General features: G+C 44.8%; 1 protein-coding gene across 1 annotated transcript in view; it reads right to left on the bottom strand.

The window, feature by feature from the left end:
* Positions 1-2,575: 2,575 nt before the first annotated feature.
* LOC139234639 (paired box protein Pax-8-like) overlaps positions 2,576-15,005 on the bottom strand; it is a 100,925-nt gene continuing 88,495 nt past the window's right edge. The window contains exons 9-11 of the mRNA XM_070865325.1: positions 11,578-11,679; positions 3,554-3,640; positions 2,576-2,697 (exon numbers count right to left, since the gene is read on the bottom strand). Coding sequence (XP_070721426.1) covers positions 2,576-2,697; positions 3,554-3,640; positions 11,578-11,679 — 311 coding nt within the window. The remainder of the gene's footprint in view (positions 2,698-3,553; positions 3,641-11,577; positions 11,680-15,005) is intronic.

The raw sequence follows: 15,005 nt of genomic DNA, 5'->3' as shown, positions 1-15,005 counted from the left end.
CCAGACACATAACCTGCTCTGCCAAAACTTAGTGTAGCCTTATTTTATTTAAATATTTAGTTAAAGTTTTTATTCAATGATTATTTATAGTTACATTAATGAGTGTAACTAGTTAAGCTATAAGTTTAATACAGTACTTTATAGTTTCCCACACCTAGTTTAAACCACAATCCAAGTTAGTGAGAAAAGAGAGACAAAAAAAACCTTAATACTCACAAACCAATCACCTACCTGCTGTCCTTGGTTTTTTTTGGAAATCGTCCAGTTAAGGTCGAAGATCAGCCATAATCTTACTGAATGGCAGAGCAGGCTTGAAGGGCAGTATAGTCTATTCCTGCTCCTAATTCTTAGGTTCTTATGCCATTCTTAAAGCTGAGGAAAAAATTGAGGGAGGAATGAAACTGTTTAACAATGCTAAAATTCTTGATGATATATAATTTGGATTATCCTATGTTCCAGCTGCCTCTGAGTAGTAGCTCTGTTGATTTAACATTGGTTTACAAGACTGATTGAAATAAGAAATTACAATAGTAACCTTTTCAGAGCATTGTCTCTCTGTAGAATTCTTAGTCCCTAAAAATTGCTACAAGGATAACGTGTAAAGTGGGAGTCACATTGATGGATGTTTCTGGCCTGATTCTATTGGCTGCTGTCATCATCTGCCATTCTCAGTGACGATGAGTTTAATGGGTAAGGATGGCAAGGTTACAGCTGAGTGGTAGGTGTGTTTGTTTTATCATTTGGAGGAGTGGAGAAAAGAGGGGGTGGTCCAACCAAAGTTTGCATTGTTTAATGCCCTATAAAACAAAATTAGTCCAACAAGACATGAATTGAGACTTTAGCATTTCTGTTTCTTGGGCTGTGCAGAGATTTTCAAAGCTATCAAAACTCAACTCTTCATAATGTATAGTTTACCAGTTATTCCAACAACGAACTGTATTTTTTTTTGTGTTCCAAACCTAAGAATCAAACTTATTGAAATATACAGAGTACTTGACGTTGATCTGGCCCTAAAGTTAATGCGAATGGCAGAAAGTTTGGAATATGAATTTTAACCTTGGAGAAATGATTGCTGGTGCAGCTCGAATCCCAGCAGTGGCCAGTACTTGACCATGAGTCTGAGAATTCAATGGTATTTTACCACCCAAACCCGGTTTGTGTGATCAGTAAGGTTCACATAATTAGGGCTTTTCTTGTCAAACATCATATGCACTCAGACACTGGCAGCAGGAACACAACAAAATAAATTCTCAACCAATTTTTACAGTCAACAAATTTTATTTCCAAGATTTGAAATCATGCTACACTGAATTAAAATATTTTTCTTTGATAGTTTCATAGTTTACATACATACATAGCGAATGAAAAATCCCATGCCTGTGTGGCATAGTCAGGTCCTTCCAAAATGAATGAGCTGTTGTAAAACAAGACAAAGAGATACTAGTATTGGATATGGGCAGCTGCAGGTTGGGCTGTCAGTCTGTAGTAGCTTAGAGTTATATATTACACATTTCATTAAGTATCCAAAACTAGTATCCATAATGTATAAAGATGTAATTCCAGCATGTGGTAGATGTAGCATGTAATCTGCAAATCAGGCCATTTAAATATCAAAGAATTAAACAGATTTATCTTAAATATGACACACATAGGCAAACTAAGTGTAATGCATTTATTGATTTTTATTTTGTTCATCCTGATATTTTTCTGCTTTTTGAAAAGTCAAGTACAAGCAAAATGGGTAACTCATACCGAGCAGGAAAATCAAAGGTTCAGCCCAGCCACAGGGCCAGGTTCAAATACAAGTTGAATCTTCAAGACAAAATTTAAGAAATTCTTTCTTTGTTAGTATCAGCGTCTCTAAACTATTCATATTTTCACTGTAAAGTCTTAAGCAGTGTTGGAGACACTGAGAAACTGCTTCTACCCAGTAAAGGCTTTCTGTAAAGAGACATTTGATTGGTTGAAGTGCCTGTTTCCTCGTCACGGTCTCCTGTTGAGTGGCAGGGATGATAATGATGCCTCTGTGGTACATTGGATTTCTTACTCAGTCTGTAATGAAGATTGCCAGTATTTCTCTTTAGAAAGTGGGTAAGCTTTGTGTAATTTTCAGAAGTTCTTTTACTAGTCTGCTGAAGCTATGCACTGTAACATTCAGTTACTGTTAATTGTGGCTCCATGTTTAACTAAGGAAGGATCCCCCTTCACATTGTTTCTTCAACTCATCACACTCATAATTAAAGTCACGAAATGAGCCTATTACAGCCTGGTATACACATTTTCTGTGGCCCATACTGAGTGTAATATGCAAAATCCATGTATAATTTACGATACTAATAGTGCATTTGCATTCCTTATTGTTCAAAAGCAATTTATATCTAGCCATGGCCGATGGCTTTTTGTTCTTGTGAATTATCTGTAAATCCAGAATGGGAAAGAGAAGGCAATTCCCTGCTGAACTGATTGTGGGATCCTGTCTGGCATGTTATGGAAACATCCGGTGGTGAAATTATTGCCCGTCCTTCATATTTCATTCATAAATAGAGTTTTCCACATTCCTTTGTGCTCAAATCAATTAGACTGACAGAACATGAATCCCCAGGGCATCGCTCTGCATAGTTCCCTGGTTGCTGTGGAAACTAGAGGTGGTCGTAGGCAGCCGCAGCAGCGGGAGGTGCGCTGGTCCTTGGTGCGGAACTATAATAATAAGGGGAACCTGAAAGTTAACGGACAAGAAGAAAAGACGGTTGGAAGAACATAACAATGAAAAAAAACAAAGGTCTTAACATCACTCAGATTTCGTGGCAAAGCTGAAGCTACTTTAAGTACCTTTTTAATGGTTAAACTCTAGAAACCGAAAATTGCAGCATCCTCAACTGATTTGAAGAGATGGCACTCACTGGGCGCTTTCTATCATCATTACTGTAGCAAGAAAAAGCTATTGTATCTATAAACCTGCTTTTTTTCCCCACACACATTTCTTTCCTACATTGGTGTACGTTTCCACAGGTCTCAGGAATTCTCCAGTACCTCACTTGGATACCATTTTTTATTGACGTACCCAGACAGTGAGTGATGGCAGGCTATTCTATTGGGGGCCATCTTGGCGGAGCTCAATCCTGTTCGCGTCCAACGTCCACATACAGGTACTTTCCAGGAGAATCCACTGGATAGTGACCTGCAGTGGGAACCCAAGATGATTTTCCCCTCCATACCCAGAAGGCAATGAGCTCTTACACATTATAGCACATTTACTACCATCCTGGCTGACACCGGCTATTTCAACATGTATGACTACTTTTATTTGTTTCTCAGAATGATGCTACAAGCACTTCTTATACACACTCCTCGCAATCTAGTTCAAACAATCAGCTTGCAAGATTACCCGAAAAGTGCATGGTTTGAAAGCCATAAAGGAAATGTAGCACTGAAAAGTCAAAACAAAATCAGAAAAACAAGTGACACATACATAGAATGACAGTAAAAGATACATAGTCAAACGACTAGTTAAAAAGAAATCAAAATTTAACAGGTAAATTCCAGTGATGCTTACTTATTAATCCAGAGTTGGTAAAGCGCCAAGCATCGTTATAAGATGTGTAGTGGGAGTGAGTATAAGGGCTTCCTGAATATTCACTTCCTGGAATCAGAATAATAAATAAAATTCTTTTAATTATAACAAGCACTGAGCAAAATGTGGTTGCGTTTTGATTAACTAGTAACTAATAGAATAGCCCAGCCTGGGGGTGTTTTTTGTCTCTTTCTGATGTGCAAACTGACCATCATACTTCATGGCTGAGAGAAGCATATTGAGTTACCAAAGCAACGCAACAACAATCCAGGTCAGCAGGAACAAGGGGAACATCTTCTGCCCAGTACATGCATGTTTCATCTTGTCTCATTGCAAAAATTCTTAATCGCATCAAAACAAAAGTCAACAGGTCAGCAAAAGGCCTGTTCAATCATTAACTGCCTGTTGTGGAGTGGAAGCTCCGATTAATGACAATTATTGCTGGGAGTGGGAGGAAAGTGACTTTCGAATTAATGATCAATTTTAAACAGAATCCGTTTATAATTTTTTTTGTAGCTTGAAACTCTCTTTAAATCATTCCTAGCCATTTCATTAAATACAATGTAATTCGCTTTTTTATTTTGCCAGTATTTTCCCCTCGTCCCCTGAAAGCGCTAATTCTCATCAGGATTGGTTCCACAGCATCAGCCACCCTGTATTACCTCACCTAAGTGGGCATTATTCATGTTTGAGTGTAGTCAGTGAACTTCAGCAGGATACTCAACCACGCAGGGAGCTTAGAGCCGAGTGATCCTGATTTACACACAAGACTTACGTGATGTACTTGAGAGCATAGGGCACTAGGAAATGATCAGGAGTAGGAACCCTGACTGTTTTTCCCCCCTCAGGGCACTGAGGCCATTTATAGCGCCCAACAGCTCCCTAGCTGAGAGATAAATCAGCACAAACTAAAGATTAAATGTGGGACCCCCTGGTCAGTTTGGCTCCGTCCCACACCAAGTACTGCCTCATCCCTTGGGGAGATTTTGCCCACTGTTAAAGGTAAGTAAGGGTTAAACCACAAGGCTCCAAGGGTAGATTAGTGTTGTGTATCTGTAAAGCATGCACTCCCATGTTCCACCAGCAGGGAGCTCATCCCCTGAAGTCCCAAGGGATCCCAGCATCCCTTGGGAGCACTGCATATAAGCCGGCCCCTAAGGCCTATTCCTCACTCTGAAGTGTCTTATTAAAGACTGAGGTCACTGTTACTTTAACCTCCCTGTGTGCAGCCTCATCTGTGTTAGGAACACAATAACTGGCGACGAGAATATGAATCCAACGTAAAGATGCAGCAAACTGTGGGCATCCTGGAGAAGTTCTCGGAAGGTGAGGACTGGGAAGCCTATGTCGAACGGCTAGACCAGTACTTTGTAGCTAAAGAGCTGGACGGAGAAGGCAGCGCTGCAAAAAGGAGAGCGGTCCTCCTCACAGTCTGCGGGGCACCGACCTACAGCCTCATGAAGAATCTTCTGGCTCCGGTGAAACCCACAGATAAGTCATATGAGGAGCTGTGTACACTGGTTCGGGAGCATCCTAACCCGAGGGAGAGTGTGCTGATGGCGAGGTATCAGTTCTACACATGCCAGCGATCTGAAGGTCAGGAAGTGGTGAGCTATGTCACCGAGCTAAGGCGACTTGCAGGACAATGTGAGTTTGATGGCAACCTGGAGCAAATGCTCAGAGACTTTTTTGTAGTGGGCATTGGCCACGAGACCATCCTACGAAAACTTTTGACTGTAGAGACACTGACCCTCAGGAAGGCCATTGCGATAGCACAGGCGTTTATGTCCACCAGTGATAACACCAAACAATTCTCTCAGCACACAAGTGCTAGCTATATATATAAATTAACTGGAATTGTGTTTGTGAGCAGAACTGTACAGGGCAGAACCCACGAGCCTGCAACTGCCAGCAGGCCTCAGGTGACCCAGATGACTCAGAGTCCCCAACAAAGGATGAATGCAAAGCAATTCACACCTTGTTGGCGTTGTGGAGGCTTCCATTCAGCCTATTCATGCCGCTTCAAAGGGTATGTTTGCAAGAGCTGAGGAACAATGGGGCACCTCCAACGAGCTTGCAAACGAGCTGTAAGCTCTGCAAAACCTGCTAACCACCACGTGGCAGAGGAAGATCGGTCCATAGTGGATCAAAGCAATTTTGAGCCTCAGAGAGGGGAGACAGATGCTGAAGTACACGGGATGCACACATTTGACGAAATGTCCACCTATAATGCTAAATGTAAAATTGAATGGCTTACCCTTAGCCATGGAACTGGATACTGACGCTAGCCAATCCATCATGAGTAAAAAGATGTTTGAGAGACTGTGGTGCAACAAGGCATTCAGATCAGCCCTGAGCCCCATTCACACGTAACTGAAAACGTACACCAAAGAGCTTATCACTGTCCTGGGCAGGGCCATGGTCAAGGCCACCTACGAGGGCATGGTGCATGAACTGCCACTCTGGATTGTCCCAGGCGATGGCCCCACACTGCTTGGAAGGAGCTGGCTGGGCAAAATCCGCTGGAACTGGGATGACATCCAAACGCTATCACATGTCGATGAGGCCTCACGTACCTAGGTTCTTAACAAATTTCCTTCCCTTTTTGAGCCAGGCATTGGAAACTTTTCTGGGGCGAAGGTGCGGATCCACTTGGTCCCAGAGGCATGACCCATTCACCACAATGCGCGAGTGGTACCTCACATGATGAGGGAGAGAGTGGAAATCGAGCTAGACAGGCTGCAACACGAGGGCATCATCTCCCCAGTGGAATTCAGCGAATGGACCAGCCCGATTGTTCCAGTACTCAAAAGTGATGGCATGGTCAGGATTTGCGGCGATTATAAAGTAACTATTAATCTTTTCTCGCTACAGGACCAATACCCGCTACCTAAGGCAGACGACCTATTTGCGACGCTGGCAGGAGGCGGCAAGATGTTCACCAAGCTCGACCTGACTTCGGCCTACACGACGCAGGAGCTGGAGGAGTCTTCGAAGAGCCTCACCTGCATCAGCAAGCACAAGGGACTGTTCATCTACAACAGATGCCCGTTTGGAATTCGGTCGGCTGCAGCGATCTTCCAGAGAAACATGGAGAGCCTACTCAAGTCGGTACCACGCACGGTGGTCTTTCAGGACGACATTTTGGTCACGTCGGGACACTGTCGAGCACCTACAAAACCTGGAGGAGGTCCTCCAGCGTCTGGATCACGTAGGGCTGCGGCTGAAGAGGTCGAAATGCGTCTTCACGGCAACGGAAGTGGAGTTTTTGGGGAGAAAGATCGCGGCGGACAGCATTCTGCCCACAGATGTCAAGACAGAGGCTATCAGGAACGCGCCCAGGCCATAGAACGTCATGGAGCTGCGGTCGTTCCTGGGACTCCTCAACTATTTTGGTAACTTCCTACCGGGGTTAAGCACCCTCTTAGAGCCCCTATATGTGTTAAAAGTGAGAACTGGGTATGGGGAAAAAAAAAGTAATTGCTTTTGAGAAAGCCAGAAACATTTTATGCTCCAACAAGCTGCTTGTATTGTATAACCCGTGTAAAAGACTTGTGCTAGCATGTGATGCGTCGTTGTACGGAGTCGGGTGTGTATTACAACAAGCTAACATTGCGGGGAAGTTGCAACCTGTCGCCTGTGCTTCCAGGAGCTTGTCTAAGGCCGAGAGGGCCAACAGCATGATTGAGAAAGAGGCATTAGCGTGTGTGTTCGGGGTAAAGAAAATGCATCAGTACTTGGTTGGCCTCAAATTTGAGCTGGAAACCGATCACAAGCCCCTCACATCCCTGTTCGCTGAAAACAAGGGGATAAATACTTATGCCTCAGCCCGCATACAAAGGTGGACACTCGCGCTATGATCCGCCACAGGCCAGGCACCGAGAACTGTGCGGATGCTTTCAGTCGGCTACCATTGCCCACCACGAGGGTGGAAATGGCGCAGCCTGCAAACTTGTTGATGGTGGTGCAGCCCGCAGACTTGTTGATGGTCATGGAAGCATTTGAAAATGATAAATCACCTGTCAAGGCCCGCCAGATTAGGGCTTGGACCAGGCCAAGATCCTCTGCTGTCCCTAGTAAAAAACTGTGTACTGCATGGGAGCTGGGCCAGCATCCCCGTTGAAATGCAAGAGCCAATCAAGCCATTCCAGCGGCGAAAGGACGAGCTGTCCATTCAGGCAGACTGCCTGTTGTGGGGTAACCACGTAGTGCTACCAAAAAAGGGCAGGGAGACGTTCATCTCGGATCTCCACAGCACACACCCGGGTATAGTAATGATGAAAGCGATAGCCAGATCCCACGTGTGGTAGCCCGGTATAGACTCTGACTTTGAGTCCTCTGTACGGCAATGCAGCGTATGTGCTCAGTTGAGCAACGCGCCCAGAGAGGCACCACTAAGTTTGTGGTCCTGGCCCTCCAGACCATGGTCGAGGATCCATGTCGACTATGCGGGCCCGTTTCTCGGTAAAATGTTTCTGGTGGTGGTGGATGCATTTTCAAAATGGATTGAATATGAAATAATGATGGGAAGCACCACCACTGCCACCATTGAAAGCATGAGGGCCATGTTTGCCACCCACGGCCTGCCTGACATACTGGTCAGTGACAACGGGCCATGTTTCACCAATGCCGAATTTAAAGAATTCATAACCCGCAATGGGATCAAACATGTCACCTCGGTCCCGTTTAAACCAGCCTCCAATGGGCAGGCAGAGCGGGCAGTACAAACTATCAAACAGAGCCTTAAACGAGTCAAAGAAGGCTCACTCCAAACCCGCCTGTCCCGAGTACTGCTCAGCTACCGCACGAGACCCCACTCGCTCACAGGGGTGCCCCCAGCTCAGCTACTCATGAAAAGGACACTTAAAACCAGACTCTCGCTGGTTCACCCCAACCTGAATGATCAGGTAAAGAGTAGGCGGCAACAACAAAATGTAAACGATGGTCGCGCCACTGTGTCACAGGAAATTGATCTGAATGACCCTGTGTATGTGCTAAACTATGGACATGGTCCCAAGTGGATCGCGGGCACGGTGATAGCTAAAGAAGGGAATAGGGTGTTTGCAGTCAAACTAGACAATGGCCAAATTTGCAGAAAGCACCTGGACCAAACGAGGCTGCGGTTCAAAGACTACCCTGAACAACCTACAGCAGACACCACCTTTTTCGAGCCCACAACACACACCCAAAGGATCAACGACACCATGCCAGAACAGGAAATCAAATCCATCACGCCCAAAAGCCTAGCAAGGTCAGGCTCACCTAGCAGCCCTGCTGGGCCAACAACACGCCAGAACAGATATTTGTACCCAGGCGGTCCACCAGGGAAAGAAAGGCTCCCAACCGCCTCACCTTGTAAATAGTTTTCACTTTGACTTTGGGCGGGAAGGGGAATGATGTTGTGTATCTGTAAAGCATGCACTCCCATGTTCTGCCACCAGGGAGTTCATCCCTTGAAGTCCCAAGGGATCCCAGCATCCCTTGGGAGCACTGTATATAAGCCGGCCCCTAAGGCCTGTTCCTCACTCTGGATTGTCTTATTAAAGACTGAGGTCACAGTTACTGTAACCTCCCTGTGTGCAGCCTCATCTGTGTTAGGAACACAATAATTAGCATCTAAAATTAGCATCTGTAATCTAAAATAGATGCAGTAAATGGTATCAAACCCATTTTATTCATCCCGATAAACAAAGTAGTCTTATTCCTACTTAGGAAATCTGAGGAGTCTTGGGACACCCCATAGAATCTACTTTCTTGACTATCTCGAATTCGATCATTAAACATTACCAGCACTCCTGAACTGTTTTTGAGTGAATTATGCTGATCAAGGTAAAAGATGTCAAAACTAGAATATGAACACGTATTTCAGGCACCTGGTGTGAGTATCAAGCACTCCTAGGACAAAGAATGAACTTCCATTTATAGAGCAACTTTACGACCTTCAGATATCCGAAAGCGCTTTACAGCCAATGAAGTAATTTTGAAGTATAGTCACTGTTGCAATACAGGGAAACATGCCAGTTAATTTGTGCACAGCCAGGTCCCACAAACAGCAATGTGATAATGACCAGATAATCTGTTTTTAGTGATGTTGGTTGAGGGATAAATATTGGCCAGGACAGTAGGGAGAACATCCCTGCTTTTCTTCAAAATAGTGCCATGGGATTGTTTATATCCACCTGAGAGGGCAGTCGGGACATAGAGTTAATGTCTCATCCAAAAGACAGCACATCCGACAGTGCAGCACTCCTTCAGTACGACACTGAAATGTCAGCATAGGTTATCTGCTCAAGTCTCCGGAGTATGACTTGAACCCAGAGACCAATTGACCCATGGCTAACACCAGTAAGTCAGAGTTAGAGGCAGAGTAAAGCTCCCTCTACACTGCACCAATCAAACACTCCCAGGTCAGGTACAGTACGGATGCAGGGTAAAGCTTCTACACTGTCACACCAAACACTCCCAGTTCAGGTACAGCATGTGTCAGGTCTAGAATAAAGCTTCCTTTATACTTTCCCATTAAATACTCCTGGGTCAGGAACAGAACAAGTTAGTTGCCGAGTGAAGATCCCTTTACACTGTCCCAACAATGTGCCTCAACCTCAAAGGAGCTTCCGCATCACAGCGACGCGTCTTTGACCCAAACATTTCAGCTGATGGCCATACCGCCAGCATAAAGTCTGAAGTGAGGCTGTTTCCTGGTGATTCCATGGTGTTCAGCTCCATTCACAACTCCTCCGATAATGAATCAGCAAATGCCAACCTACATCAAAGCTTGGATAATTTCAGGCTTAGGCTGCATGAGGCATGTAACATTCGTGCCATGTAAGTACCAGCAAATAGCCATGTCCAACTAGAGAATGTCCAGCCACCTCATCCAACTTTCATGGCTATGTCTCACAACATCAACGTCTTGGGGATCACGCTGCCCAAAGACTGAACTGGACCATCCATATGAACAACACCGCCATCATGAGAGCACCATCATAAGGACTGGGCAGGTCAGGAAGAAGGCTTAACATTACCTTCTCAGGGTAACTAGGAATGGACAATAATTGCGGCCTTGCCAGCAGCCCCCACAACCCGAGAACAAATAAAAAAGCTGGAAGGTTTTTTCCAGGAATGGCAGATGGTGATAGTAGAGTTGGACTTGGACAAAGGACGGTTAGCAAAGAAATCAAGTAAAGGGTTGGAAATGTTCTTTTCAGTTGATAGAAACTTTGGAGGGGGCAAGGCTTCATGTCGTGGTGAGATCTGGGGTGGTCATGGCTATGAGTGAGAGAGTTGATTTGCAGGGTGAGGATAGAAGTCGCTGAGAAATCAGAACAGGGAATGGAATTTAGGTGTAGATTGATGAGTCACCAAGGATAGGTAATTGCTTAGTAAAAAGACCGAGAGAAGAAATTAGGGAGATTTCAGTGAGGAAATCACCAAAGGGGTTCGAGGTAGTCAATAAAGACCTTGAAAAAGGAGAGGTGGCAATGTATGAGGTGGTTCAAAGGGAGGAAAGAGCCAGAAGAATAAGGGTCAGGTGAGGGCGAGACCCGACGATGAGAGCCACAGCAGTCTGGTTGGGGAATGTGGTGAAACATATAGCCAGGCACTGGGAAAAGAAGATACCAGTCGTGAACCAGGTTTCAGAGCACCTTTTGGAGAAAAGGGGAGAAAATTAGAGGGAGGAAACAAAAGAACATTTAGCTTTAAAAGGTGCAGAAAGTGAGTTTTCAGTTAAATATTAGAAAATAACATGAAGTTTTGCTGATATAACAACAGCGACTGCACTTCAAAATAAATTCATTGCTGTGAAGCGTTTGAGGACACAAGGTGCTGTGTAGATGCAAGTTCATTCTTTCTTTATTGTCACTGCTGCAGAAAACTCTCTGTGCAATCATTTACCTGGGTGCAGGATGCATGCCTGGGCTACTGAGAACAAAAGTACTGAGGCCAGGTGAATGTTCCGTTAACAACTGGACATAAGCCAAAGCAGAATGCCACAGTGTGCTTACCGGACACCATTCCAGCGATGGCAGATGACGTGTAACTGCCCTGGCTATTTGCAGGAATGTGAGGCGGGTATCCTGGCAGTGTCGAGCTTACCATCTCACGTCCTAGAAAACAACAACAACTTGTATTTGTATAGTGCCTTTAACGTAGTGACATGTCCCAAGGCACTTCACAGGAGTATTATGAGATAAAAAAAATTGACACTGAGCCACATAAGGAGAAATTAGGGCAGGTGACCAAAAGCTTGGTCAAAAAGATAGGTTTTAAGGAGCGTCTTTAAGGAGGAAAGAGAGGCGGAGAAGTTTAGGCAGGGAATTCCAGAGCTTAGGGCCTAGGCAACAGAAGGCACGGCCACCAGTGGTATAGCGATTTTAATCAAGAATGCTCAAGAGGGCAGAATTAGAGGAACGCAGACATCTCTGGGGGGATTGTGGGGCTAGAGGAAATTAGAGCTAGGGAGAGGCGAGGCCACGGAGGGATTTGAAAATAAGGATGAGAATTTTGAAATCAAGCCAATGTAGATCAGCGAGCACATGAGTTGATGGGTGAGCGAGACTTGGTGCGAGTTAGGACATGGGCAGTCGAGTTTTGGATCACCTCTATTTTACGTAGGATAAAATGTGGGAGGCCAGCCAGGAGTGTGTTGAAATAGTCAAGTCTAGAGGTAACAAAGGCATGGATGAGGGTTTCAGCAGCAGATGAGCTGAGGTAAAGGCGGAGGCGGATGATGTTACGGAGGTGGAAATAGACAGTCTTAGTTATGCTGCGGATATGTGGTTGAAAGCTCATTTCAGGGTCAAATATGACACCAAGGTTGCGAACAGTCTGGTTCAGCCTCAGACAGAAATTGGGGAGAGGCATGAAGTCAGTGGCTAGAGAACGAAGTTTGTGCCGGGGACCGAAAACAATGGCTTCGATCTTTCCAATATTCCATTGGAGAAAATTTTTGCTCATCTAGAATTGGGTGTCGGACAAGCAGTCTGACAATTTAGAGACCGTAGTGAGATAGAGCCGGGTGTCATCAGTGTACCCTTGGAAACTGATGCTGTTTTCGGATTATGTCACCAAGAGGAAACATGTAGATGAGAAATAGGAGGGGGCCAAGGATAGATCCTTGAGGGACACCAGAGGTAACGATGTTGGGGCGGGAAGGTTATACTCTGGCTACGATTAGATAGATAAGGATGGAACCAGGCGAGTGCAGTCTCCCCCAGCTGGACGATGGTGGAGGGGTTGGAGAAGGATAGAGTGATCAACCATGTCAAAGGCTGCAGACAAGTCGAGAAGGATGAGGAGGAATTGTTTGCCTTTGTCAAAGTCACAAAGGATGTCATTTGTGACTGTGATGAGAGCCATTTTGGTACTGTGGGAGGCGCAGAAATTGGATTGGAAAGATTCAAACATGGAATTGCGGGAATGATAGGCACGGATTTGGGAGGCGAAAACACGTTCAAACACTTTGGAGTGGAAAGGGAGGTTGGAGATGGGGCGTTATCATTTAAAGTTCTGTCTTACTTGTTTAATCACTTCAACGCCATAGGGTTATTATGTTTAAATAAAGCATTCTTTTTAAATTTTGCTTTTTCCCCCCAACAATTTTCTCTCTGAAGGCATTGATTCTTACTGGGTACCGTTCCATAGGTGGCAGCTACCCTCCAGGACCTTGTCTGTGACTATCCTTTTGGTGAGCATAGATAGCAAATTATTCAACAATTGAGACATCTCATCTATTTTATCCAATGTATGCGCACATGAACTTTCCAGCAAGGTGTCACTGGATAGCTATCAGGAACCGAAATATTAACTGAGTTTTACTTTCCAAGCCCAAGACATTGAAGCCAATTATAGTGCCTTACTGTTACCCTGGCTGAGATCAGTTAACTAAGTATAAGCCAGTGATCAAATCTGAGACCTTGAACAGGGAACTGTAGAACTGCTGGAATCCATGGAACCGTACACCAGCAAAGTAGGCATCTTCAGGGGAAGAGAAAACTAACAGATATAACATCTCTTCATTGTCAATTTTTCTGGCCATCTTGCAACTAGAGAATCTACATGAAGCACTCTAAATTCAGACACTTTGTGACTCTTGCCGATCTCTTGCTGTTGATAACTATACCACACTCTTTGGTTCTTGTCAGTCTCTAAACCAAACATTAGAGAGGAGCTCTGGAATATCTGACCAGAAGGTTGGTGAATTGATCCACAGTATGTATCAATGAAATTGGAGGTGTCAAATTCATTTCAAGTGTGTTAAAATGTTTGGGGATATTATTTTCCCCCTTTCTCCCTTCCTCTCCTGAAGTCAATGACATGGGTGCTGTGTACCCTCAACAAAGTGACCATATATCTTTGCTTTTCCATCATCGCTAAACCCAATTCTGTCCTCACCCAACATTCACATACTTTCTAGCAGAGGTCACAGGATAGATGATTTCTTGATCCTGCTGTGGTGTCATTCTTGTGTGCTGCGTTAATGTGGTCAAAGCAGTACCTGGAGATAGATAGCTGAGGCAAAGTCTTGCCCGTGGCTCCCACAGAATACTAGGATGTTGGATTGCATCTCCAATTCCCCATTCAGTCAATTACCAATATCCTCTGGGCTGTTGGGAGGTGCTGATCTACTGGCAGCCAACCCAACAGCAACATTTAGTAGAAGCCTGAGGTGAACTGTGATAGGAGAGAGAGTTGTTTAAACAAATCGTGTTACCATACCAGGTGAACAGTCTAGCTCGCAAACTAGCCTTATGCAGGTGGTTGGTGGGATAAAGAGGGACAGTGTGCTGCGTACAGACACAGATTTCTAAATGGGGTGCAGTTAGAAACATAGAAACATAGAAAATAGGTGCAGGAGTAGGCCATTCGGCCCTTCTAGCCTGCACCGCCATTCAATGAGTTCATGGCTGAACATTCAACTTCAGTACCCCATTCCTGCTTTCTCGCCATACCCCTTGATCCCCCTAGTAGTAAGGACCTCATCTAACTCCTTTTTGAATATATTTAGTGAATTGGCCTCAACAACTTTCTGTGGTAGAGAATTCCACAGGTTCACCACTCTCTGGGTGAAGAAGTTCCTCCGCATCTCGGTCCTAAATGGCTTACCCCTTATCCTTAGACTGTGACCTCTGGTTCTGGACTTCCCCAACATTGGGAACATTCTTCCTGCATCTAACCTGTCTAACCCCGTCAGAATTTTCAATGTTTCTATGAGGTCCCCTCTCATTCTTCTGAACTCCAGTGAATACAAGCCCAGTTGATCCAGTCTTTCTTGATAGGTCAGTCCCGCCATCCCGGGAATCAGTCTGGTGAACCTTCGCTGCACTCCCTCAATAGCAAGAATGTCCTTCCTCAGGTTAGGAGACCAAAACTGTACACAATACTCCAGGTGTGGCCTCACCAATGCCCTGTACAACTGTAGCAACACCTCCCT

The sequence above is a fragment of the Pristiophorus japonicus genome, chromosome 22 (genome assembly GCF_044704955.1).
Source record: "Pristiophorus japonicus isolate sPriJap1 chromosome 22, sPriJap1.hap1, whole genome shotgun sequence".
NCBI lineage: Eukaryota > Metazoa > Chordata > Chondrichthyes > Pristiophoridae > Pristiophorus > Pristiophorus japonicus.
This window is presented reverse-complemented; position numbering and strand designations above follow the sequence as displayed.